Below are 27,375 nucleotides of genomic sequence, written 5' to 3' on the forward strand. Positions count from 1 at the left end.
AATTTATGAGTCGTCATGAGTCCATGATATATAATTGGAGGGAGTGTGGCAAGTGGGGACTAGGTTATGTGAGTATCAAAAAAGTAGGGGAAAGATTTACAATTTAATGCAATAGGAAAAGTAGGGAGTTAATGAAGTGAATACAGGGAGATGTTTCGGGGAGGGTGAGCTCCCTATAACTTTGGGACAGACTGTAACCCAAAACTGTCCTGTGCACTGGGATGTGGATAGTCACACCTTACGTGACCTTAAAAACAAAAACAACGCAATCCTGCTCTTCCCTCTACCTGGAATGATCTTTGCAAGGTTGGCTCCTTCTTATCCTTTTGTCTTAGCTTGAATACCACAATCTCAGAGTCACCCCCGCTGAACAGATATGTACCCGCCATGTTCTTTTTTGCCCTTGTTATTGCCTTCATTGTCATTGCCATTATTCATAATTATATTGTCATTGGTGGGTCCATTTGTTTTTTTCTATCTCCTCCATTCTGTGCATAAGCTCGACAAGGGCAGACCGTACTCTTTATTTCACCAGTACCTACTGTATAATCAGCACACCATACATGCGCCATATATATTTGATCAACAAATCAGTTAATAACAGATATGCTGAAATATTCAGACAGCCGGGCCACCAAACTCTCTGAGAAAGACACTGTCAGCTGATACTGTTGTTGGGCCGGGCTGCCCATAGCAAAAAAGTTAGCAAAGAGGGAGAGGCTCTGAAAACAATGCTGTGACTGACAGAGAACAGAGGATGCGGCCTCAACACAGATGGTCTGATGGGTGTTCTTGATATTTGACAGTGGTGCTTGTACACAGTTTGGAAGTCACGTTGTCCACAGTGTTAGATGTGATGCATGTGTGTGTACAGCCTGAACACATACGATGGGAGTAGTGTGAGTGTAACAGGATGAGATGACTGTTCTTTGCCCCTACATTCTTTTTTTCTTTTGGTTGGGGGGAGTGGAGGGTCTTCCTAAACATATATTTGGAAAGGCATCTTGAAAATAGGCTCAGAAGTCTTATATGCTTGGTGGACCAGTTAGCCCAAACTCCCGCTGCCTAAAACCGCTGCTTGGCGAGCTACTGCAGTCTTAAATGAGTGCGTTGCACGTCCCGTGACTTCTGAGGTTCTGATGTCAACTTCCCGTGGAACACTTAGTGCCCCCTCTACCAGTTCGCTCAGGTTTTCTTTTGTTTATCTTTTCTGAACAACAGCTTTATTGGTTTTTCATGACAGCTTTATTGAGATATAATTCATATACCATAAATTTCACCCTTTTAAAGTGTACAAGTCAGTGGTGTATATGCACGAGGTTGTGCAACCCTCACCACTCTGCCATTTTCAGAATATTTTCATCAGCCCCACAAGAAGTCTTATATCCATTAGCTGTCACCGCCCCACTTCCACCTCCCCCACCGCCCCTCTCCCCCAGCTCCAGGCAACTGCTAAACTACTGTCTGTCTGTGTGGTTTTGCCTCTTCTGGCTGTTCCACATAAATGGAGTCATAGAATATGTGGCCTTCTGTTTGTTTCCCAGAGTCCATAGTCTCTCGTGGTTCATTCCCCCTTCTGTTTACCCCCCCCCTTTCTTCTGGGAAACAAACTGAGGGCCTCAGAGGGGATGGGGGTGAGGGAATAGGATAGGCTGGTGATGGGTAGTAAGGAGGGCACGTATTGCATGGTGCACTGGGTGTTATACGCAACTAATGAATCATGGAACTTTACATCAAAAACCAGGGATGTACTGTATGGTGACTAACATAATATAATAAAAAATATTATTAAAAAATTAGATTACACAAGGAAGATGCTTTTATAAACAACGTGGTATCAATACTTAATAAAAAATGATAATTACTATTAAAAAAAAGGAATATGTGGCCTTCTGTGCTGGATTCTCTCAGTAGCACAGTGTGTTCTAGGTTCATGTGGTAGCACGGAGCAGCACTCATTCCATTCTTTATTTCAAGTTTTACTTTTTAAACTTTGGTAAAACATATGTGACAAAATTTACCATTTTAACCATTGTAAAATGTGTAGTTCGGCACATTAAGTACATTCACACTGTTGTGCAGCTGTCAGCACCAGGCATCTCTTGAATGTTTTAATCTTCCCAAACCGAAACTCGGACCCATTAAACAATAGCTCCATCTTGTTTCCTTTCCCCCATCCCCCACCCCAGTCCCTGGCAACCATCTCTCGAGTTTCTGTCTCTAGGAGTTTGACTGCTCTAGGTACCTCATGTAAGTGGAATCGTACAATAGTTGTCCTTTTGTGACTGGCTTATTTCACTGAGCATAATTTCTTCAAGGTTCATCCGTGGTGCAGCACGTGTCAGATTGCCTTCCTTTTTAAGACTGAATATTCCAGTCTTCTCTGCACTGGGAACAGCTCTCCTGCCACAGCCCCTCATCCCCGAAAATGTCCGCTTGTGCGGAGTTCGTCTCCAGCCCCTTCTTGATCAGGAGCGCCTCTGAGCTGTTGAGCCGATCACTGTCTGCCAGCGGTCCAGTGGTGCGAAAGCCACCGGGGACGTTGACAGATGAGAGCCTCAGTAGCTTGGCAGCCCCATTTCCCCTGACCTCACTTTTTCCCAGCCGCAGCTTCAGAACCAGCGCCATTTCGAGGGACATCCACACAGCGGCCAAGTTCATTGGGGCTGTGGCTGCCACGGTGGGGGTGGCTGGCTCTGGGGGTGGAGTTAGGACTGTGTTTGGGAGCCTCATCATTGGTTATGCCGGGAATCCCTCTCTGAAGCAACAGCTCTTCTCCTACGCCATTCTGGGCTTTGCCCTCCCGGACGTCATGGCGCTCTTTTGCCTGATGGTGGTCTTTTCTCATCCTCTTCGCCATGTGGAGAGGCCGTCTCCACCTCCCATAGGTCTTTCTCCCGTGTCTGATCTGCCCTGTATGTTCCTTTTCCTATACCTCCCCAGGCAGCCTGGGGAAAGTGGTTGGCTCAGGGTTTGACAGAGGGAAGACAAATAGGTACTGTATGAATAAGAAAAAAAAGAAAGACCCAATATTCCATTGTCTGTATATGCCACATTTTGTTTATCCATTCATCCGTTGATGGATGCTTGGGTTATTTACACCTTCTGGCTCTTGTCATAATGCTGCTATGAACATTAGTGTACAAATGTTTGAGTCCCTGCCTTCTTGTCTCTTAATTGTATTTCAGGAACTGCCATACTGTTTTCCACAGTGGCTGCACTATTTCACATTCTCACCAACAGTGCACAAGTGTTCCTATTTCTTCACATCCTTACCAGCAATTGTTCTGTTTTTTTAAAAATAGCCATCCTAGTGGGTGTGAAATGGTATCTCACTGTGGTTTTAATTTGCATTTCTCTGATAGCTAATGATGTGGAGCATTTTTTTTAAAGTAGGCTCCACACCCAGCACTTGAACTCATGACCCTGAGATCAAAGAGACGCATGTTTCACCAACCTACTGAGCCAGCCAGGCGCCCCAATGTTGAGCATCTCTTCATGTGCTTATTGGCTTTTTGTATATCTTCTTTGGTGAAATGTCTGTTTAGATCCTGTGCCGATTTTTTATTTCGGATGTCTTTTATTTTTGAGTTGTTAGAGTACTTTATATATTCCAGATTCAGATCCCTTATCAAATATATGATTTGCAATTATTTTTTCTCATTTTATGGGTTGTCTTTTCCCTTTCTTGATAATGTCCTTTGTAGCACAAACATTTTTAATTTTGATAAAGTTCAATTTATCTTTTTTATCTTTGGTTGCTTATACGTTAGCTACCATATGTAAGAAACCATTGCCTAATGGAAAGTTATGAAGATTTACTCCTATGTTTTCTTCTGAGTGTTTTATAGCTTTAGCTCTTACATTTAGGTATCTTATCCATGTGAATTAATTTTTATATATGGTGTGAGGTAGGGCTCTAACTCCATTCTTTTGCATGTGAATATTCAGTTGTCTCATGACCACTTGTTGAAAAATTATTCTTTCCCTCCATTGAATTGTCTTGGCATCCTTGTTGCAAATCAATTGACCATAAATGAAAGAGCTTCTTTCTGGACTCTTAATTCTATTCCACCAATCTCTATTTCTGCAAGTACCACAGTAAGTTTGGAAATTATTGCTTTTCAACTGACACATACTCATTATAAAAAAATTCAAGCAATACATGGAAGCGCAAAGAAGAATGTGAAGTACTATTTAAAATCCCAACACTTATAAATACCCGTAATTAATATTAGGTGAACTTCATTCCAGGATTTACACTATTCTCTCTCTTTCTGTATGTTACATCATATGTATACATGCATCTGTATGTATATGTGTATACACCTGTAAAGATACAAAGGTATATGCAGAAGTAATTTTACAAAGGTAGAATTATATTACATGTGCTTTTTAATTAAGTGTTTTCAATTTTATTTTACTTGAATTTAACAAATGAGAAAGGAACTAAAGTGAATGCAAAGAACTTTCCTGAACTTCGGATAAACGTAAGAGAGAGATCCATTTCCTAAGAGATTCTTCCATAGTCAAGAAGGATGATTACAAAAAAAATAATCTTTGAGGTTGAAGTTGTTATGTTTCCCTCTTTAGATACTTATTCCATTTTTAGAAAGCATCAGTCTATTCACTTCTGTAAAAGCTGAGGAAATTAGCATTTATGTACTTCTACTACATTCCCCCCAATTCAAACTTTTTCATAATTAATTATTTTTACATAGTTAAAGTTTATATCATTTGTTATATGTGCTGTAACCATACTCTGCATAGTTGTATAGTCTTAGCTCCAGATTTAAAGGACTTCGGTTTCACCCCCAGTCACTTTGCCATGCTTCTATAGTCATGAGTGCCTTAGTTTGATTCCACTTTTTGTTGGCTGAATTTTGTTATCAAATTGATGTTCGAGTTGCAGACTTACTGCTTCTGTGACTTTTGAGTTCTTGTGTGCTTGAGAATGTCTGTTGCCTTTATATTTGAATCACAAGCTGGCTGGGTATACTATTCTCTGGTTACATTTTCATTTCCTCAGAACTTTGTGGCTGTTGCTTAACTGCCTTCTGATTAATAATGCTATAGAAACTTTTTTTTTAAAAGATTTTATTTACTTGTTTGTTTATTTATTTATTTATTTATTTGAGAGAGGGGGAGAGGGATAGGGGAGGGGAGGATCAGAGGGAGAGGGGCAAGCAGACTCTGTGCCAAGAGTGGAGCCTGACTTAGGGCTTCGATCTCACAACCTCAAGATCATGACCCGAGCCGAAATCAAGAGTCAGACACTTAAGCGACTCAGCCACCCGGGTGCCCCACTGTGGAAACTTTTGAAGTCAGCCTACTTACTCTTTACGCCACTCAGATGACAGAAGAATTCTTTCTTTATCTTTGACATTTAGTAATTGACTCAGAAAATAGCTTGGTGTTATGAGCCTGCATCAGTTTTTTTTTTCTTGCAAAGGAGTGTGCACTTCCAGTCTTACCTTCTGTTCTTCTTTCAGTGAAATTGTCTTAATTGTATTTTTGAACACATTTGGGTTTTTCTCCCTTGCAGGGCTCTGGATTTCAAGGTTGCCAGTTATCCTTATGTTATATCATCATTGTCCTCCATACCTTTCATTTTCTAATTGTTTTCATCTTTTTCTTCTTCATGGCACGTGTTTATCTCAAGTGACATTATTTTTATTATTAATGTTATTATAGCATTATTATTAATTTTTTTCTTTAATGTCTATATTTGTGTATGTGTGTGTTACTAATTGTCCTGTACTGGTATTATTTTGGTCCTTAATTTATTTCCTTTGCTTTGAAATCTCTTTTCATCTCATTCTGTTGTTTTGTCATCTTGTCTCTGAGCTTTCATTTTACTGAGTTTATGTTCTTATTATGATCGTTCGTGAATTTATTTTATAGTGTAAAACGTTCATAGAGAATTTTCTTCTGTTCCTTGGATTATGTTTTTTTCAAGACTGGAGTCTTTGTCTTTTATCCTGTGTTTCTTAGTTCTGTCTCACTCTTTATGTGGGCTTTTGTTACATTAATTTGCATAGTTGCCATATTTTTCTTCTTGCTCTTTCTCAGCATGAGTCGCCTTGTCCTGACCTTTTATTTATTCTCATATGTATTGGAACATTATTCTTGATTTCTTTCCCAACTCGTCATAGACGTGTTTTCTTTCCCTCTGCGCTACAGTTTGAAGCTTGGATGTTCTGCATGGAGGGGGTGGAGGGACGAGCTCCACTGGGGCTGCATACAGCTTTTGTTGCAAGAATTTGGCTCCACTAACTCTTGAAATTCTGTTAAATGTTCCAGCCAAGATTCTCTTCACCTAATTTGGGTGCAGCTTTTTCCCCACGGCAGGTACTCTCTCAATTAATACTGTTCCTCCAGTTCAGTGTGGAGCTCTAGAAGCTCTATAGTTTATCAAAGAGCATCTTCCTCCATTGTCGATTTCCCAGCTTTTGCTCGCCTCTCTCCAGTAAAACATTTCTAGTCCCTTCATGGTCAAAAAAAAAAAAAAAAAAAAAAAAGAGGAGGAAAGATAAAGATATTCCTGTTTCTTTCCAAATGTGTGGGTATTTGTGAGAATTTGCAGGGTTTGGGCAATTCACCAGTCCCACTACTGCTAAGCATGAGGTTGGGGGTGGTGCAGAGGGAGGGCTGGGGGCTGTGTTGGAATCTTATGTTTCTTTCCTTAGTTGTCTCCTTTTGAAGTTTATGCCATGAGGCTGTCTTTCTTTCCTTGTTTGGATGCCTCTGGTGACATTTCTGCCCCCCCCCCACCCTTTTTTTTAGTGGATTGTGTTTTGTTTATATTGCTTGTTAGTGGTGAGGAAGACTGTGATCCAGTTTCTTTGCTCAGAAGTTCTTCAATTTCTTCTTTTTCCAATTTGCTTCTTAGTCTTTTTCCTTGTAAACACCTCACCCACCCAATATTTTGGTATGATCACCATCCCAGTCGCCACTGCAGGTCAACAGGTTAACATGACTTCTTCCTGAACAGTTCATGTCTCAGTTCTTATCCTGCCAACGCTGTCCTTGCTTAAATTATTTGGTTATTTGTTTTGCCTCTCTATGACCTCCCCCTCTCTATGACCATGGTAATTATTCATAAAACATTTGCAAGAAATCACTAAACCTGTTCAATTATCAAGCCATTGCCAGTTTATCCCATAGAATCTATGTGTGCCTGCTTTTTATTGAATATTTTTACCAAGACTAAAAAATAATTACCAAATTAGCCACGTGCCAAAAATCACTGTATTTTTTTTAAATCATGCTTAATTTAGTGGTGTTAGGTCTGGGACTGACCTGATTAGCATATAGATTATTAAGAGAGTTCGAAATGAAAAAGTTTTCTCAAGGAATGTATTTTTTTTTTTATTGGGATGAGGGTTTGTAATAGTTTCCAAGGATCCAGATAAAATTTTATCCTAGACCACTGTCAAAACAACAGGGGGCCTTTTTTGTTTTTGTTTTTGTTTTTTTTGTCTTGTTTGCCTTTGGTTTTAATCTTTTTTTCAGACGTATGTAGAGTGACAAACTGGAACTCTGGCATTTGTTGCTAGCTAACCTCGTCTGTGACCCTAGAATCAGCCTTGAAGGAAAGCCCTCCTTGGCCAGTTAAGATTTGTAAGTTGCGGGGCGCCTGGGTGGCACAGCGGTTAAGCGTCTGCCTTCGGCTCAGGGCGTGATCCTGGCGTTATAGGATCGAGCCCCACATCAGGCTCCTCCGCTATGAGCCTGCTTCTTCCTCTCCCACTCCCCCTGCTTGTGTTCCCTCTCTCGCTGGCTGTCTCTATCTCTGTCGAATAAAATAAAATAAAATCTTTAAAAAAAAAAAAAAGATTTGTAAGTTGCTTTTACAAAATTGCCAACATGCTGAAGGGAAGAGGGAAGACGGATGAAAGAATTAAAAAGAGGTGGTGAGGGCAGGAATAATCATAGGAGGCATTTTTCTTTTTATGTCCTTCTGTTGTGGAGAGTGGGGAAAACCTCCTATCATGAGTCCACTCCAGCGTGTATGCTGGTTTACAAAAAGAACCAGGAAAACTGGCATGTTATGGTTAATGATTAGATCCATGAAAGGAGTAAGAAGGGCCAGTAGGTTGAATCCACGGATGGCTGGTACAGCAATGGGGCCAAGAATCTCTTTGGATCGGATGGAGCCTAGACAGAACATCTAGTACCATGGCTGGGCATTCACATAGCCTGCGGGAATACAGGCACCAGGACTTCGAGATGCCCGATGTGTTGGGGTTTTGTGATCCATTGTGATCCCCTAGACCTGTTGTCCCCTGCATTGGTTGGGAGCCTCCAGCAAGCTGCTGGGTGGCCTCCAGGTCTCAGCCCTAAGGCAGGAGAGGCAGATGGCCACCTACTAGGAGGCAGAGCAAGGTTTCTTAAAAATGAAGCAAGGTTTCTTGGGGGACCTCCTGTACTTTTCCTATACTGACACAAAATTCTGGAACATTGTGCTCCATAGTCCTGTAAAGAAAGATCCAGTTGTAATTGGAAAATGCAAAAGGACAGAATTAAGGTTAACTCTGAATTTCCTGCTTCTCCTGCAATTCAGTTCTCCCCCTTGTCATTGAGTTAATGTCATTTTCCCCCCACATAATTGAGCATAAATTACTGGACAAATATGGGATAAGTTGATATGGACTATAAGGAGATAATGAAGCAAATTTAGTAAGAAATTATCATTACCGTACCCAGATTTTTAAGAAGCAAGAATACTGTCAGTAAGCCAATGAAATATTTGCAAAGTAATCAATATATCGGATTGTGATAAATCAATTTTTAATTTAACCATTTTACAAAATAATTGTTAAAATTATAAAAATAATGACTTTAAGAACCTCACACAAAAATAATTCTTCACATTCTAGATACTACTCGTTTCCTTTTTTCTCCATATACCCACTGCAGGTGCTAGGAAGGACTTCATATGTGAGACATTATTCTGTTTGGAGTTGTCCCTTTCCATTTTGACTTCATGATCCATGTTTTTAATATTAGTTTTGTTACTCTTTGTATCATTTATTGTAGGTGAAGCAGCAGTAGACAAATAATGCCTTGGAAGGAGAACAGGTTAGGAGAAATAAATCTTTCATTAGTGCTCCTAATAGGGAGACTTTGCCTCTGGAAGAAATGGCCCTAGCCACCTGTAAGCACCCAGAAAGGGACGGTGGCTCTGCTCATTGCCATGATGGAGAGAGAACACCTCGTCATACAAATTGTTCACAGATTTCCATTCCTCTCTAATTCGATCTGTTTGTAATACGGAGGTTGGTGCTGCTTCCATCTCACCCTGGATCTTAAATGGATCTCGTAAGAGCCCCGTGCTGACGCTGGGTCTGCAGACTTGATTCTTGGCGGTGGGGCAGAGGGTGTGGCTTCTTTCCGCTGGAATTCTGGGTTGGTAGCGTCCTATTTGGTCTTCTGGGCTTACACACAGGCCCCTCTTTAAAGGACCTGTTTTAAAAGATTATTTTCAATTTATTAAAAGAAAAGCTTCAAGTGTTGACCTTATTGATTATTCAATATCAAGTCCAGAAAGTTAAATATCGTTCTTCTCTGTCTCATGTTCTGTATTTATCCAAAATGTATCTTCTCAAACCCTTCAGATAACTAGGGTTAACACTAGCCTTGTGTCACTTAGCAAATAAAAATGCACAACTCCCACTCAAATTCAAATTTCAGATAAACAACAAATAATGTTTTAGTGTAAGTATGCCCCCAATTTAACTGGGGATCCTGTATTTTATCTGACACATCTGGTTGCGACCAAATCAAGATTCTAGAATTAGATGAGCTGACAAGATTGGTCACAATACTCAAGGTGAAAATTAAATATAAATGTAATCTTGAACATTCACATGTGAATTTTTTAGGCCTAGGGTATCGTGGTTATGTATTTAAAGAGTCCTTATCTTTTAGAGATATTTACTGAAACATTGATTGGTGGCATTACATAACACTGGGATTCACTTCTGAATAATATAGGAGGCAGGTAAGAGGTTAGGACAGATTGGCTGTGGGTTGTTGGGTACATGAGGGTTAATTATACTCTTCTCTACTTTTGAGTGTGTTTGAAATTTTCCATAGTACAGGGAAAAAATAGGTGTGTCTAAGTTATGTGTTAGGTTGAAAAAAATCTATTATTGAAAGACTCTAAATGTGAAGCAATAGGAGATTGCACAGTGTCACTACAAGTAACTTCAGATTGAAGCAGGGGCCCACGAACCACTTTGTAATTGTGACATCTTTGTTCCTCCACTGGGATCTTAGTTATCTTGATTTTTGTCTTCATCTTTTCGTTTGTTTGGTTTTTCAGATTTTTTTAAAGTAATCTCTAAACCCAGTGTGGGCCCCAAACTCAACCCTGAGATCAAGGGTCGCATGCTCTGTGGCTGAGCCCCTAGGCACCCTGTCTTTATCTTTCCATAGAAAAACGCAAGAATGTTGCAAGTTAGTTCCTAGCCTCTTGGAGTTGAGAGTGTTCAGGTGTCACGAGATCTCTAGGGAAAGCTCAGGAGGAGGACAACATGGTTAAGTAGAGAGCGGATAGTGCTTTATGCTATGGTCAGCCTTTTGAAAATAGTTAAAATGAAATAAACTGTTGGGTTAGGTCAAAATAACAAACAGTACATTTTTCAATTTGTTTGCGGTTTTTACAAAACAAATCTCTTTAACTGATTGGATTGAAGCCCTGGTAAATTAATAAATAGAGTATATAGTCTAATAAGTCAACACAGGCCTAGCTTCCCTAGCAGGTGAGCTGTCAGCAGCTGGGAGCACTCGGGCTCTGGCATGATTCCGGACAGAATTATTTATTGATGGACATCTTTAATGGTTTGCTTTTTTCTTATTCCAGGATTTCCTTCAAATGCTGTTGGAGAATATCCCAGAAGAAAAAAGGTGAGGACCAATTTAGGAATTAAGAGCGCAGTTTTAGTCTTAATGTTAAAAATGACCCTGCCATTGTTTGGCTTGTTACAATCTAGAAAGTTCAATCTTCCTCTCTTAACAGAAGTAGGGGCGAGGCCCAGGCAGCGGGAGTCCCAGGACAATCAACCGGACTTAGAGCTACACCCGCGTGGATATTGGGAGCCAGGGCGCACAGCGTTGGGAGGGCCTAGAGTCAAAAGCCCTGAAAGCAGTATGAGAGACAAGCCAAGGGCACTTTGTGGCCTCAGCTGCTGTGAAAAAGAATGGAGGAGAGGAAAGTTCTAAGCTAGGGTTCTCTAGTTAACATGGCTTAAGGAAATGCTGTTTAATTGAAGGTGGAAGTGTAGTGTAGTAATAAGAGCCTGGGATTTGAAGTCAGGCTCTCCTAGGTTCTTACCCCAGCGTGGCTCCTTCCCAGCTCTGAGATTCGGAACAAGTTACTTCATCCTTCCAAGTTCCAGTTTTTCACCCTTGGGAGAAATAAAGGAGATAACATCTGTGAAAAGTAGGTGTTCAATCAATGATGGATACAGTTACAACGATAGTCATCTTCTGTGCCTCAGGCCCTGTTTACAGGATCTACAGAGAGCAAATCACTTAATCCTTATCACAGTACCCCACCACCCCCACCCCCACTGCCACCGCCATCATAGTGGGTATTGGAAGCCCGCACTTCCTATATGCAGGCCCTCAGTTAATCCTTCAGTCAACACTGTTTAGTGCATGACATGACTGTCCCTAATTTACCGGGCAGAGCACTGACGTACTAAGGGGCTGACCACGTACAGGAGGAGAGGTTTAGGGCCTACATCAAAGTATAGACTGGGTTCATTCCAACCCTGTCCTACTTTCCTATCTTAATTTAGACACTAAAAGTGAATACCCTGAAACATAATTCCCAATAGCAAAATTGGTATTTAACATTAAAAGGGGGCATCTTGAGAAATTAAACATTCCTTTGAAGAAGAGCCAATGTTCTTCTCCTTTCTGATCCACAGATTTAACTTTGTTTTTATGCTCACAATAGGTTTCCAAATGTGGAAATGAATTCTTTCATGCAGACACTGCCTTGGACCCCGGCAAGGCCGTCCTCCATGTAGGTGGGCCAGCCTTATAGGCAGTCCAAATGGAATGTCTTAAAGGGAAGGTGGCAGGGTTTATGCCACCGGGAGATGACATGCAAATTCAGGGGAAGCTCCAGGGGCCATGAAGACATGAAGATTTTTTTTCTAAGTGTTAGACTTTTGCCTGGCCTTTTGTTGAAACTCCACATCTTCCACCTTCTCCTTCCAGTTCTTGCTTCGACAGTTAGAAGTGTTACTGTTAGCCGCTTGTTTTTTTTAATTCGATGTGAGCACACACATATGTGAAGCAAGCCAGTGCCTCATACAGAGTGAGCATACCCATATTATTTGATAAATTCCTTCATTTCCACCTCTTTCTGTTCATGCCTTTTGATGTTGAAGGAAGTCTTATACAGGGAGATTGCGTGGGGCTTTAGTAATAGGCCAAGATAATTAGCTTCTCAGGAGGCTGCTTGAAGGAAGTGTGGCTTGTTTTGGAAAGTCTGAAGTGTTTCAGATTTACCATCCTTTCTTTTTAAGCAGATATATGGGTTTTCTTCATGAGGAAATCACATCAGGTGTGGCCATTATTCCTAAGGTCAGAAACAACAGTTTACCTGCAAGGGATTTTTTTTTCTTTCTTTTTCTTCTCTACCTACCCTGGAATAACTTTTCAGATTCCCTCATAAAATGGAGCAGTTTCCTTAGAAACTAATGAAAGAAAAAAAAGACAAGACAATTACTAGAAATGGTGTATTCCTATTACCAAAGTCTGTTACCATACATTCTTTTGGAAGAAATTCTTAGGACACAAATACAGCAAATTTCATGGAAGCAACAAAGTGCATTTTTAGTTTAGGAGGGCTTCTTTATTTTCATCCTCTTCCTAATAAGGTTATGAAGTTCATGGGGGTGGACCTGAGCCCTCTGGCTCTGGGGGACCTGGATCTTATCATTGTGAATATTTATGGAGGGACACACTGTTGGGCCCACAAAGAAACTTTTGTTGCGATGGTGACAGAGCAGCGTCTCTGTTGAAGGATGGCCACCAACCACCAACTTTCACCCCCCAAGAGGACGCCTTTCCCAGTTAGGATCATGTTTTGGCTGGCAGGTTTAAGCTTCCTTTTAAAATACCCCTTTAAAGTTAAGGCGATTTCCTTCCTGCAATGAATCTATTTCAGCAACTATACCAGAATATTATTTGAAACTCGAACATCTTCTTTCCTGCTAACTAATGTCAGAATCTAATTCAGCTATTAAAACAGACCATTTGACCTTTTACCTACGCAGCATATTGTACCAATTTTTTCTGGGTCTCTAAAGGCCCCACACCTACCCCCGGAGCCTCTAATCTGTGTCCCGGCTGCAAACTGATCCTTGGGCACATCTGTCAGGCACGTGAACCATTGTGAGTGGGGCAAGGTTCTTCAGATTAGAGCAGCCGGTTAGTGTTCAGGGGCCAGTATCCTCTGTGTCACACTGTTTTTGCGTTGTTCTCTTGCTTCCATTTATTTAGCATTATCTGTTGAGCTCCTCCCCTAGCAGGCTTTAGGCTGGATGCTAGGGGACCGAAAGGAGTAGATTCCATGTCCAGCCTGCACGGAGCTCCTAACCAACGTGAAGATATGCATGAAAACAGGTCGTTACGACTCAGTGTAGGAAGTGCTTTTGGGAGTTTCAGAGTCCTCGGTACACAGGGAAAGGCCCGAGTGTCCTAGCCTCGAGCCTTCAGGCAGAGAAGTACCATGGGAGGGTCTAAGTAGGACAGTGCCATCCGCAGATTGGAAGGAAACTCCGGGGGGCGCTGTGGAAGATCCATGTGGGCGGGGCAGGCTAGAAGTCAGGAGACCAATGAGAAACCAAGACAGCTATTCACTCACAAGACCTAGAGCTGGAACCCCGGCAGGGCTGTGGTGGTGGCAGGAGGGTGTGGGAGTAATGAACAGATCTGAGGGATATTCCAGACTTGGTTGATTGGTTTTGAAAGTTATGTGGAGGAGTCCATCAAGACCTTTCTTTCTGGGCCACTCGGTGACACTCCGGAGTAGCCCCGGAAGCAGAGCAGGCCGGGAGCTTGTCTCGGGAATCCATATGGGGCAGGAGGAGTGGAAGGGAGAGCGTTTGGAGGTGCAGGGGAGGGAGGTGAGGAGTTGTGTTTTAGACATCTTTAGTGTGAAGTTTCTGTTTGAATGTTAATGTTTTATGAGACCAAGGGAAGGAAAGACTCAAAGTGCTCAGAAGGAAATCCAAACAGACCCTGGGTGCCAGCCAGCCCTGATACAAGAGCTCCCTGCCCACCCAATACCGCAGCCTTATCAATAGTGGCTGGCTCCCCCCCCCCTTTTTTTATGTAAGATTTATTTAGTTGAGAGGGAGAGAGGGCAAGAGCAGGGGGGAGGAGCAGAGGGAGAGAGAGTCTTAAGCAAACTCCGCACTGACGCTGGGCTCAGTCTCACGACCCTGAGATCACCACCTGAGCCAAAACCAAGCGTCGGACGCTAACCAACTGTGCCACCCAGGTGCCCCAACAGTGGCCTTCTCCTTGCTCATCAGTGATTTTGTGTGCGTGTGCACGTTGCTGTGCTTGGTTTCATTCGCTGCCTTCCCTCCGCTGTGGAGCTGGGGAGTGCTCGCTTATAGACGTGACCTCGGCCCTCTTCATTATCTGCCCGAGCACAGATGACTCCTTTCGGTTGAGAAACAAGCAACCGTGTGCCCAGTTCTGAGATGCACGCTATTTGTATCCACATGTAGAGAGGGAACTTAAAAACCCAAATTACAAAAATTGTAAAAGTCTGGGAAGAATGTCGGTGGCATTGCCGAATGAGGGCTTTTCCATTTCAGACCCTGAGTGCTTGCGTTCATCCAGCACCTGCCTGTCAAAGTTCCTTGCATCTGTGGTTTAGTTCACAAGACAGTTGCGGGGGGCTTTAAAAAGTTGTGAAAGTTGTGCTTTCCTTCAGAGGCGCGGATAGCACGGGATCGTTAGAAGCTCACGGGCTGCAGGGGGGAGCCGAGAGTGAAGACCTCTCTCGTGATCGGCCGCAAGGTGCTAGGCACGTGCCGGTGCAGCCGGTGGTCAGCCCAGCCGTCCTCGTCCCTCTGCCGTCGGAAATCAGCTGAACGAGCAATACAGGGAGTGCAGTAGCATTCTCCCGCGAGCCTGGGTCTGTTTCTAGGCGTGTTAACATCACAAAGGGAAGAGCCCCTGCCTTTCAACTTTCTCAGCTTTAAACACAGCTTATTTCTCTCACCCGCCTTATGCCACTGTGTCCCACATATTCTCTCCCCTGCTGTGTTAACTACGTGTGACCACATTTATAGCTCAGAGGGCCTGGAGACAGACGCCTGAAACTCAGAGTTGCCTTACAGGATGTAGGAGTGCAGAGAGGGAACTCTCGAGCCAGAGGGTACAACAGCCTGCTGTTCAGATACGCAGGAGGCTTGGTCATGAAGCGGAAGTGCCGCTCGCTAGTACACATATGGGGGCATGCAGTCGTGGGTCTGTGTACTTCTAGCTATCTGTATAAAATCAATTTCCATAGTGATCAGACATGCAGAAGAGTAATTTCCTGTAAGTCCTGGGTCCCAGCGAGGTAGAAATGCTTCTGCTTGTTGTGATTATTTAAGCCACATGATCTCAGAGGGGAAACATTCACCATTGGCTTAGACTCTGAGTGTCTTGATTTTAAAACGTCAGCTTTTGCTTTACCATGGCTATCTGTCCAAGTCCAGACCTGAAAATTCACCTGCACTGTCGTCTCAATTGTGATGATCAAAACAGCAAAAACTACGTAATTGTTACTTTTTCCCCTCCAAACACGCACTTCATTTCTTCCTTGCAGTTAAGCATTATTGGGGTCCCTGGCTGGCTCAGCTGGTAGAGCACACAACCCTTGATCTTGAGGTTGTGAGTTTGAGGCCCATGTTGGGCATGGAGCCTACTTAAAAAAAATTCAGCATTATCACACATCTCTCATAATTTCTTTGGAAAGTAAGGCTACTGAGAGTACCTTAAAAGATTTTATTTTTATTTATTTATTTATTTATTTATTTATTTATTTATTTATTTATTTATTTTTAGCAGCTGGAGTTACTGCTTTCATCATCCTCCCATAGTTTGAAATCTCATTCCCTGCTAGCAGTCCCCAGACAAGCATCAGTGCGGTTCGATGTCTGCACTGGTGCTGGGAGTCTAGAAACCCGGGTCTTTTCTTTAGCCCTTTGTCTGGCCTAACTTTGGCCAGTCTTCTTATGCTGCAGTTTCTCCATCTGCTAAAAGCCACACAACAATTGACACCCACTTCACAAGGATATTATGAGGAATGAAGTGATAATGGTTATAAGATGCTTTGAACCTTTCCAAAGGAAAGTGATCTGAAAACACATGTTCTTTTCATTCAAGGGAGAGTGTCTTTTGCTCCTGGATGCAGCTGAGGGATGAACTCTCCTGCCCTCACACTTTTGCCCCTCCCAAGGGTCTCCCCATCTCTTTGGAACTGTACTCGAAGGGCAGACAAGCAGGGCGACCACAGCAGGGGCCAGGCTGCCCTCAGCAGGAGAGATGAGAGCAAGAAGGAGAAGGCAGTGCTGTTTGGAACAAGCACAGGCCCTCCTTTTCCACAGGCTTGTCTGCACCAAAAAATCACAACCGATGCATCATGATGCCTAAGTTCAGCACAGAAAAAAGTGGGGGCTTTGCGGCCAGGCAATGTAGACTTGGATCTCTGTGGCCTTGGTTAAGCCCTTGTCTTCCCAGAACCTGCATTTGCCCATCTCTTGAGATGGGGACAATAATAATAATATTGGTCTTGCGCAAATGTTATCAAGTTAAAGTGAGATTTGCTCTCTAGTGCCTGGTACACAGTAGGTGTTCAGTAAGCAATAGCTACTACTTTTATGCCCTTACGTGGTAGTGGGCAGAGGGATTTTGTTTCCTTTGTTTTTTGTGCCACTCAATAATAGTACCTGTGTGTACAAATACTAAATGGGGCAAAGCAAAATTTGCCCTACAACTTTCCAATGGAATAACCACACAGTTGGCCCGGCCAGCTGTTCAGGTCAGACTGTAGCACAAATTGTTCACAGCCTCCACTTTGGTGTCCCTGCCTCCGGCCTCTTTTCCCTCAGTGACTCTTCCTCAGCTCCCTTTTGTTTGTGCCATTCTGATGCTCAGAGCCTCCTTGGTGAGGCCAGGGCTCAAGGGCTGGACTTCAGGATTCTCACAGAACACCCCTTTTTTTCCTCACCTCATTCTGTGTGGCAGCCCAGTTGACCATGACTTTGGGCTTTCCTGCTTCTGCTCCCTTTGCCCTGGTCCTGCCCCATCGTTGGGGACAGCACAGCCTTCCTCCATGACATGGTTCAAGCTTTGCTTCCTTTAAGAAGACTCCCCCGACACACCTCCCACCGTCCTCCTAGCTGAGCCTCCTGAGGCGGCAGGAACCTCTTGCACACGTCGTCCCACATCTCTGCACTAGCGCTGGTGGCGCTGTGGGTGTGCCTGTCATGTGTCCCTATCAGACGGTCTCGCCCAGGGGATTCCCATCTCAGCCCTCCACGGAACCTCGTGCCCCATGGGCATCCACCGAACCAATGCCGCAGGGAGAAGCGTTGCCCATTCTTCACTTTTCTCTGAAGACTTGGGCCTTGCGCAGTGACATTCCAGGGCTCAACTCCCTGGCACCTCCCCATGCCACCCTTAAAACGGTGTTTCAGCTAAAATTCCATGAAGGAAATTTATGTCCATGTCCTCTTCCTTGCTCCTCCGTGGCTCTGCACAACAGCTGTTGGTCCTCTTTTGTAAAATCACTCAAAAATGGCCATGAAGTCACTCCCAGACTTCTCTTCTTCAGGACATTGAACCCCAGTTCCCTCGACCCCCCTTGTGGACCCACTGTACTCGCCCCTTTGATCCTCACTACCACTCTTGTCTAAACCCTTTCTAAATCCCCTGTCTTCCTCTCGAGTTGTGCAAGGTTTAAGACTGCCCGTTTTCCTAGAATGCCACAGCACAGCAAAGCTCGGGTCAGCGTCAGCATCTTGCTTTGGCTTTCCTGAGTTCGCTGGCAGGAGGGTGACAGGAGCTCTTGGCCCCAGGGCTCCGGACGCCCGAGTGCCCCTCTCTGTCTGGAGAGGAAGCAGATGAATGGGTGGCTTAGGAAAAGCTTCAGGGAAGGAAGAACCCAGAAGAAAGCAGGCATGCCTCTCAATCAGGACAGACAGCTTAGAGCACCAGCAGACCTTCCACAGCTGTTGAGGCCCCAGGGCAGGAACCCAGCACCACCAAGTGAACTGCCCTCCTAGGTGCCAGACAACAAGGTGGAGTTGCTCTGTGTTCGTTCCCAGCAAGAGCGGGCCTTCCACGAAGCCTCTTACCTTCAGTGGAAATTATACAGTCTGTCTGCCCTTGCAGCCTCGCACATTTCGGTAGGAAGTAAAGCAGCTTTGAGTTCCTCAGACACTTCCGTAAGAGGCCCCTTCAGCCCTGCTCTCCTCGTCCTCCCAGCAGGTCAGTTAGGCCTGTGAAGGGCATTGCGAGCACCTGTCAGTGCGGACGACCGAGCTCAAAACAGAGACCATGATCTGGATCTAGGGTCCATGAGGGCCACCTCCCTTCTGGTCGCCCACCCACCCCTGCCTCGCGCACCGCACGCGCACTCACACAGGCACACGAGTGCGCACGTGCCTACATACACGTGCCTCCATGCTCTGCGTCACAGCAGGAACGTGGCCGCTCGCACCTGGACCGACTCTGTTGAATGACCACGAAGAAGTAGTGGGCAAGGCTCGGGGACCTGGGGACACTTGCGTGCAAGACGCGCCCAGTAATTCCACGGAGTCTGGGAGCCTGGAGGAGGCCAGTGCAAGCGTCCTCGGGAGGTCCTCGTTCTCCCCTTCTCCACCCCTGGCCTCACCCCTTCCCCTTCTGGTTGTCCCACAGACGGGCATCATCTTGAAATGAATCCAAACTGCTTACTCTGCGTACTGCCTCCTGCCCCCTGTTTTCTCTGGAAATACTAACAGGTGCACCCTTCTGCAACCTTTGCTTTTGCCCTGACCCAGGAAGACCAAGGCACATCATTAACTTGCTGCTTACTGGGGAAGAGAAGGTCGCAAAACTATCAGGCGGCCCCTTCTTCCCCAATCCCACCCAGGTGTGCTTCTCCCTCCTCCCTTTCTCGCTGCTGCCCAGCCTGGAGCACAGCCCAGGAGGTGAGGGAGCACTGCCTTCAGCACCTTAACAACGCAGATGGACAGCATTGTATCTTTCCACAGCTTCTCTGCAATCCCTAAAGGAGGGGGGTGGCGGAGGGAGGGAGGGATATAATTTATATATGTGTGTACGTATATATATATGTATATATATATGATGTAGTATATAATATATAAAATTTTTATAGGTTTGGAGCTTATCACATTGGGAATCTCTTACTGGGCAAGGTGATTTTTAAATTAAAAGGGAATACTTTTTGTTGACACGAAAGTGAAATGTGTTTTCATTCATTCAAATAAAAAATATCTGTGGGAATCATCGTTTATAACAGGAACTGTTCTGGATTTAGAGAAGTGAGTCAAACAGCCACAGACCCTGATCTCAGACAGCCCCAATCCAGTGAGGGGACGGTTAAAGGGCAAGTGATGAAATCTGCGGCGGGCACACACTGCTGAATGCCGTGGCGCAGAGGACAGGGAACGGGGTGGGCGCCGTACACACAGCCTGGGAGAGGGCTCAGGAAAGGCCTCTGTGAGCGGGGACGTGGAGCAGGAGCAGGGGTTATCTAGAAACGGGCTGGGGTGGCTTTCAACGTCATTGGCCCAGGAAGACACAACCTAAGGTCTGTTGACCCTAAATAGATTGGATACTTCACGAATTTAAAGAGTAGTCAAAGCAGCTGGACGTGAAACCAAAAGAATTTCAGCTGACTTTGGGTCAGACTTCACAAGCAACTGTCATATTTCCAATAAAGCAGCCCGTGGGCCTGCTTCTGAGGCGTGGAAACCATGTGCGCTCCCTGCAGCCGGCCCCTCTGCGCTCTGACAGTGGATTGCATCATTTGTGCCTGTCGTGGCCCCTCGTCACGATGAAGTTCAGATTTCATTTTGATGTACGAAGTGCTGGAGCATTCCTATTTCACTTTGCTGCCAACTGTGGAGGAAGCAGTCGTGCCTGACGTGTCCTAGGGACATGCCCTGTCCTCCCTGAATTGGGGCTCCCAACCCAACAGTTCCTCTCAAGGCGTTAAGAGCACCTGTTACAGGGTGCCTCCGGTTTTCAGATTCCATCGTGCACATTCCTGCTGACTGAAGCAGTCACTGAGCGTGACTGAGTGCCTTCTGCACTTGAACCTCGGACAGCGTTGCTTTCTCCAGGGAACAGGTACTTCTCTGGAAGATCGGTGCTGTGAGGTACCCGGATAGTTAGAGAGAAAGATGCCATGTATGTCGTAAGTGCTCTGTAACGTTTTGATCCTTGACTTTTTTTTTTTTTTTTTTTTTTAAGGCTTGAGTTGTCTGTGGAAAACATCTTCCGAGACTGGCTTGAGAGTTCTGGAATCCCACAGGTGCGCTCAACATTACTGTTCGGGAGTGTCTGTGGAGGATAGCGAAGCTTGCTGCTTAGCGGATCAATTTTGACAGTGATTTGTCTGTATGTGTGGATATCACAGTAATCATCTTCCTGAGTTGGAGTATCCGTAAGTCAGGAGAATGATGGTCTCCCACCCTTTTCCACTGGCAATCATGGTGTGTGCCTCCGGCCTCTGCCTCAAGGGACGGTCGTGCTGTAGGTGGGCATGCTGGTTGACCTTGAACTGTGTGTTAAGTGAGAGCTTGCACAGTGTGGTGTATATTTTGGGTGGTGTCACCAGGCAACACTTCAAGGCCACCAGTGGCTTGAGCAGGTGGCCTCCAGCTCTGCTTTTTGGATCCAGCCAGATGAGTGAGTGAGCTGGCTTGCCTACAGCTTTCCTCTGACCTGTCATGCCGTTAGTTCTCCGTCATTTCCCCGCTGCAGCTGCCCCTCAACTTTCTCCTCTGGTTCTGCATCCCTGCTTCAAGCTGGTCTTATCTGAATGAGCCTTGTAGATTCATTTCTCCATCTTATGGACCGGGACCTGGCCCTGCTGAAGGTTGTTCTACTGTCTCCCTCCCTTTCAGCCCATGGGCGCCTCTGAGGGAGAGACGTTCCCGGCCAGCCCCAGTTCCATGGGAACTGCCTGGCTTGGAGCCTCCCCTCCCTCCACTCTCCCCAGGTCCTGTGCTTCCTGGAGCCTGGTGGGCAGCCCCCGAGTGCTGACCCTTGCCACAGCATAGGCCCTGGGAAATCGAGGGTGCCATCCTGCGTGGAGCTGGTCAAAGGACCCTACAGGCTTGGAGCTTCCCAGTCGGGGCTGCACCCCCCTGCCCTCCGAGCAGCTGCAGGGCCATCATAGTGAGCCCTGGTGTCTGGGAGTGGACCCCCATGGCTGTGAGAAACTCTGCCCTGGGCCCAGGCAAGCAGCCCCCTTAGCCTGCTCGTTTCTGGTTTCATGGCTGGTTATATGAGCTTCCCCTTGGGAGTGTCTGAATGTCAATGAATGTCTGTGAACCATGAAATTAAGGAACAGGAGGGGCTGCTCTCCATTACCTTTTCATCCCTCTCTTCACATCTTTGTCTGTGCTATCACACAGGGGAAAATGTCGGCCACCAGCCGCCATGAACTCATTCCTAAAAAGGACGCAGTGCCTTCTGTTCGGAGATGCGCGTCACCTATTAAAAGTTATTTGTTTGGCCCAATCCTTTTGCGAGCAAAAAAAGAAAAAACCCCGAGGTCTAAAAAAGTGAAACAAAACAGGGGTGGGTAAGGCAGCACCTGGGCCTGGGAGGCAGTGCTTTCAACTTGTGTGTATTAGAATGAGGTCCTGCGATGTCTAAGACGGGGCTTCCAAACCCGGCCATTCACTGAGGAGAAAAATCTCAACAACAAAGTTAAGGTTTGTCTGATCCCGAATAGCCACGTGTTGCCTTCTTGTTTTAGATGGGGGCAGAGGGCGTTCGCCAAAGCTGTGGGCCTTGTGTTCCGAGGCCAGGCTGTTGCAAGGCGCCCAGACATTCTTTCCATGGCCTGGAAGCTGGGAAGAGTGGGGAGCTCAGAGAGCAGAATCCCGAAATTTCCTGGCTCCAAACAACAAGGCCGCTGTATTCAGCAGTTAGCCCCGAGGGAAGAGAAAAGAAAGAGTCCTTAATCGAGTGCCCAGAAGCAGGCGCACCCCACTTGGGCTGTAACACTGGGGCTGACCCTCACAGTCCCAGGAGGCTCCCTAATTTCCCCTGAAGAGAAGCTGGCTTTGCCACCAGCAGGAGGCTTTTGCTTTTCATTAAAAGGGGGAGGGGCGCGGCGAAGGGAGAGATTTGCCTCTGAGCAGTACATTTTTTCCAGGGTCTACTTGCATTTGTGACAGCTTATAGTGTAGACAAGAATTTCTGCTATAAACTGACGAAACCTGCTGTCAAAACACAGCCAGGTGCAATGAGGCCAGCCTAGCTATAAATTGTCTTTAAGACCCAACTGGTATTTCCTTGGGCGCTTAACTGTTCAGTAAAAACAACAGCGTCAGACAGAAAGGACCCTGATTTAGTGCACATCTTTCCACTGGTGAATGATCAGAGGGCACCTTTTCATCTCCGTACCCATTCTCTGCCGTTATTTACACGGCCGATGATGATTTACTCGCTCACGGCCCTTTTTGCACTCCTTGAGCGTTTCTTCTCAGTTCCACTTCAGTGACAGGCTCTGCAAAGGCCCGGGACCCTCTGGGTGCAGCAGCCTGGTGGTGAATGGGACACCTTGTTCTTTGTCCCCATCATTATAATATAAAGTTACTAGTGTGCTTGGCCAGGATTGACAACCAGAGCACTGAAATCGCTTCGATGCTCTTTGTTCTCGTTAAAAATTTCTGTCCACCAGCAACTGAAGTCATTCATGACAAAAGAGTCACGTTCTCCTGGTAAAGTTTTCATTCCACAGGTTACAGAGGCTTTTTGTCTCCTCTCAGGAAGGCTTGCCTTGTGGTTGGCCTCGATTTTCCTTTTTGGCCACACTGAATGGAAATCATTAAAAAAAAAATGTGGAAATCACTTCAGCAGCAATAAAAGTAAGCATGAGCCCCAAAGAAGTAAAAGAAATTGGATCCAAACCTCTTTAAAGAACACCCAATCCTGTAACCTTTGGCTTTGCAAACAGATTTAAAATTGATTGTACCATCAGTATTATAGATTATTTCCTTTTATGACTTTTTTTCTGGTTATAGAAGTATTACGTATTTATTTTAGAATATAAAAAATTCGTAATAAGAAAATTAAAATGGCCCAGAGATAATTTTTTGATATAAATCCCTTCAGTCATTCTTCTGGAGGGATGGTTTACCCTTTCCTTTGTCTCTCTTTTTAAAACTCAAACAATGTGTTCTGTGTAGCCAGTTCAAACAATAGCAAAATATAAAAAGGAAAAACCCTTGCCCCCTTCAAACTTTCTCCACCGAGATAATCCATGCCTACTAACAGCGTGGTGTGGGTCCTCCCACACATTTTCTGTGCCTACAGAATGTAGGTGCATGTCCTTTTTAAACAAAATGGGAATCTTATTATCCAAGCTGAAAGTTCTCATTTAAAAGTGTATCTTAAGCAGCTTTGCATATCCTTTGATATAATTTAAGAGCAGTAATTTTCAACAGCTGCCTAGCTTTCTAACGAATAGTACTGTAATTTAATTTACTCAGATTCCCTCCTTGCCCCCCATAGTATACATTATTTCTAAGAGTCTCCCATTCTGCTAATTTGACCATTCTATAAATAGATATTGACTTCTTTTCATGTCTGCCCAAAGGTCTCCTCCAACCCCCACCAACCCGTATGTACATATATTCCAACTCCTTGTAAAACATTTATGCGCAGATACATTAGAAATAACTTTTCCCATCCAGCCTTTCATCTGTACTTCCTTATTTTAGTTGCTAGAGAATTCTCTGACTCCTCTTTTTCCTTGAGTTCCTGGCCACATTGCCAAGCTCTGGTATCCTTATGTACATATTTATTAAATTTCGAATTTTCTTTCCTTTCCTACTGCCTCCCCCATTTCTTCATTATATTTTGCTTGGACTGGTTCAGTAGCTAATTGGCTTTTTTAGCCACCAAGCCGTCTGCATCAATACTAAGTGGATCTTTCTAAAAGATTCGTCCTCCCCTGAAACTTATTCCCCGTTAACTGTGGCTTGAGAACAAACTCTTTGGCTTGCTATTTGAGGCTATCAGCAGAACTGCCCCAGGCTGTCTTTTTAAACTTCAATTTCTACCCTCCCAGGCATATGCCCAACAGTAATTACCAATCTCTAAATGCTTGTTCCTTTGCCACCTGCCTTCCTTTGTGCATTCCCTTTTCTCCTTGGGATGCTTTCCTTTCTGTGTATTTAGCAAGTATCATGACCTGCCTTACACTGTTGCTATTTGTATATGTGTCTCATACATGGGTTTCTGCACCCAGAGGAAACAAGTGGTCTGACTCATCCTTGTCTTACCTGCTGTGATGTGCACAGTGGGTGCTCGGGGTCTCGCTGTCCAATATGGCAGCCACTAGCCACACGTAATTATTCAGCGCTCGAAAAATATCTAGTGTGCCTGAAGAGCTGCATTTTTAATCTAATCTAATCTAAATTTTAATCTGATCTTTAAGATCTAATAATTCAGTTTTTGTGTGGAACAAGTTTGGGTATGTGAATGAATCCATTTTTTAACCGTAAATTTTATGAAATCTAAATACAGACCAAGCATTTCTGGTTAAAATTTAGCACTCAGAGTGGACTGTGAAAACACAGCAGATTTAGAAGATTTATTACAAAAAAAGGAAGGTAAAATATCTCTTTAATGGTTTTTAAGGTATTGGTTACATGTCAAAATGATACTATTTTTGCTACATCATAACCCAATGTATCTATACCCACTAAAATATGTTATTAAAATTAATTTTAGCTATTACATCTTACTTTTTAAATGTAGCAACTAGGAAATTTTAAATGACAAACATGGCTTATATTCTCCTCGTGTACGGTACTGCTCCAAAGCTATTCGTTGAATGAAAATCTGAGCGCATGATGCCTTAAAATCCTCCACCAAAGAAATGTAACAAATCATCCGTATTTTTGTCAGATGTGTGGATAAAGATAGAGCTCGGCCAGTCCATAGACACCCTTCAGTCGGCCGTGACAGCGCAGGTGATTATAATCCGTGGATGGGAGTGCGCGTTCACAGTGGGCATCCAGGAGGGCATGAACTGATTACCAGCCGCACTTCAGCCCTTAATTTCGACTCCCAGGCAACCTGTTTCCCAAGGTGCTAACCAGTAGCACATTGATGCCAGTGAACCTCACGGCCCTTCTGTGGCTCCGTCTGCTCTTTGGGGGAAGTGCTCAGCAGATGTGAAATGGCAAAATCACGGGCACCAGGGGCACTGATGAGGATAGAGAAGATGGGTGATAGCCCATCGCATCGGGTGTCTCAGAAATAGGCAGGAAGCAAGTCAGGCTCCCAGACTCGCTCTTGCGCCCCTCCCAGAACAGCAAGTTCTGTGTCATCTTGGAAAATGCCACTTCTTTTCAAGCAGACACCTGCAAGTTGCCAAAGGCCACACAAGCACATAATGGACAACTTAAGTCTCATAGGGAAAATGCTGAGGTCACAGAACTGAGGAAATTTGATAAGATGTGATGCTTTTAGCATAGGGAAGGCCAGTGGTTTATTAGGTTTATTAGGGGAATAACTTGTAACCTTCTTTTTTGCACAGTTTATGTAATCACATCAACATAAGTTTAAGGCCCATTGGGATACTCAGTCTCAGTGGTGTCTATAAGAATTCTACATTTAATGGTCACTCAAGAAAACTGAGAGTGGTTATTTTGCAAATTCCAGAGAAATGATATTTTTATGTGCTATGAGATCCTTGTTTTTTTTTTTTTTTTTTTTTTTTTTTTTTTTTTTTTATCAGTAGTAGCAGTTGCTATAATGTGGTGTGTTTTTTGGGCTCCTAATAATTTTGCTGTCTGTTTAGTCCAGTAGTTCAGCTTACATTTTCGAAATGACTAAATACCTTGTCGGGGGGGCCTTAGAGATACATTGTCTAGATTCTCTGGCTTCAGTTGGGGCAGGGCCATAATGTCGATGAGTCACCACAGCTCATCGAAGAGCCCACAAATCCCTCAAAGTGATACCTGCTCTGCAGTCACAAGAGACTGGGAGAGAGTTTATTAAAGTCCTTTCATCTGTAGCCTGATTTCTTTCATTTTTGGCATCTGTGTCTTCACGCTCATATTAGTTAGCTCAGGCTGCCATAGTAAAATCCCACAAAGCGGATGGGATTTTGCAACAGACATTTACGATCTCACGGTTCTGGAGGCTGGAAGTCCAAGATCAAGGTATGGGCAAGGTTGGTTTCTCCTGAGGCCTCTTTCCTTGGCTTGCAGACGGCCACCTTCTCCCTGTTTCCTCACGTGGTCTCTCCCCTGTGTGTGTAAAGATCTCTGTCCTAATCTTCTCTTCTAAGGACAGCAGTCGATTAGATTAGAGCCCACTTATGTGATCTCATTTTACCTTAATCACCTTTTTAAAGGCCCTATCTCCAATACAATCGCATTCTGAGGTTATTAGGGGTTAGGACTTCAACATGTGAATTTGGGCAAAAAAATTCAGCCCATAACAATGCTTATTCCCAATACTTCCCTGATTAGTTCCACATTTCTTGTGAATCCCTTCAAAATGGCCAATAAAAATCACTCAACCTCACTATATTTTATTCCCCTATGGATGAATATTTTTGGGATCTAAAGGTTTTGGGGATCCTAAATGGCTTTCTGTCTTGTGGAACGAGAGAGATGGAAATGTGGGAAGGAAGGGTCTATCCCCTTGGAGAGTACGAGGTAACTAAAGGTCTGTGCTGGGCATTGTGTATTATTGGGGGTATCTGATCTGGCACTGTCTAAATGCACTGACCTCTTCAAAGCATAAGGCACCACGGTGAACCGGGAGACATTTTCCTTTGGTGCTACAAACGAAAGTTCTGTGTCCTTCCTTCTTTTTCTCTCTTTCAAAACGCAATTTCCAGAAAGCATTTGAATCTCATTCACAATAGTCTGAGACTCCAAGTGAATAATAAGGATTAAAAGTGTTTCCTCTCCCTTGAAGATTTCCTTTGTAACTGTGTCAGAGCTTAGGCTTCTACAGAACTGCCAAGCATCCCAGACCAGATGGATGAGATTTGCAAGAGGAGACTTCCAGGATTTGAAGTCATACCTCCTAGTCCAGTGCCCCCCTCCCCCCATCCCTTCCCTTCTTCCC

The 27,375-nt window shown here is 44.4% G+C and overlaps 1 protein-coding gene and 1 pseudogene across 19 annotated transcripts in view; both read left to right on the forward strand.

Moving 5' to 3' along the window:
• The window catches only part of AOPEP (aminopeptidase O (putative)), a 323,900-nt gene that overhangs the window by 205,337 nt on the left and 91,188 nt on the right, over window positions 1-27,375 (forward strand). For all 19 annotated transcript variants that reach the window (XR_006776735.2, XR_015722917.1, XR_015722920.1 and 16 more), the window contains 2 exons: window positions 10,871-10,914; window positions 20,515-20,575. Coding sequence is in view for 9 of the 19 variants with exons in the window: in XM_045780965.2 (XP_045636921.1) it covers window positions 10,871-10,914; window positions 20,515-20,575 (105 nt within the window). In the remaining 10 variants the exon portion in view is untranslated. The remainder of the gene's footprint in view (window positions 1-10,870; window positions 10,915-20,514; window positions 20,576-27,375) is intronic.
• LOC148107189 (ATP synthase F(0) complex subunit C2, mitochondrial pseudogene) lies at window positions 6-5,137 on the forward strand (annotated as a pseudogene).

The sequence above is a fragment of the Ursus americanus genome, chromosome 34 (genome assembly GCF_024610735.1).
Source record: "Ursus americanus isolate L20-20 chromosome 34, mUrsAme1.1.p, whole genome shotgun sequence".
Classification (NCBI taxonomy): Eukaryota; Metazoa; Chordata; class Mammalia; order Carnivora; family Ursidae; genus Ursus; species Ursus americanus.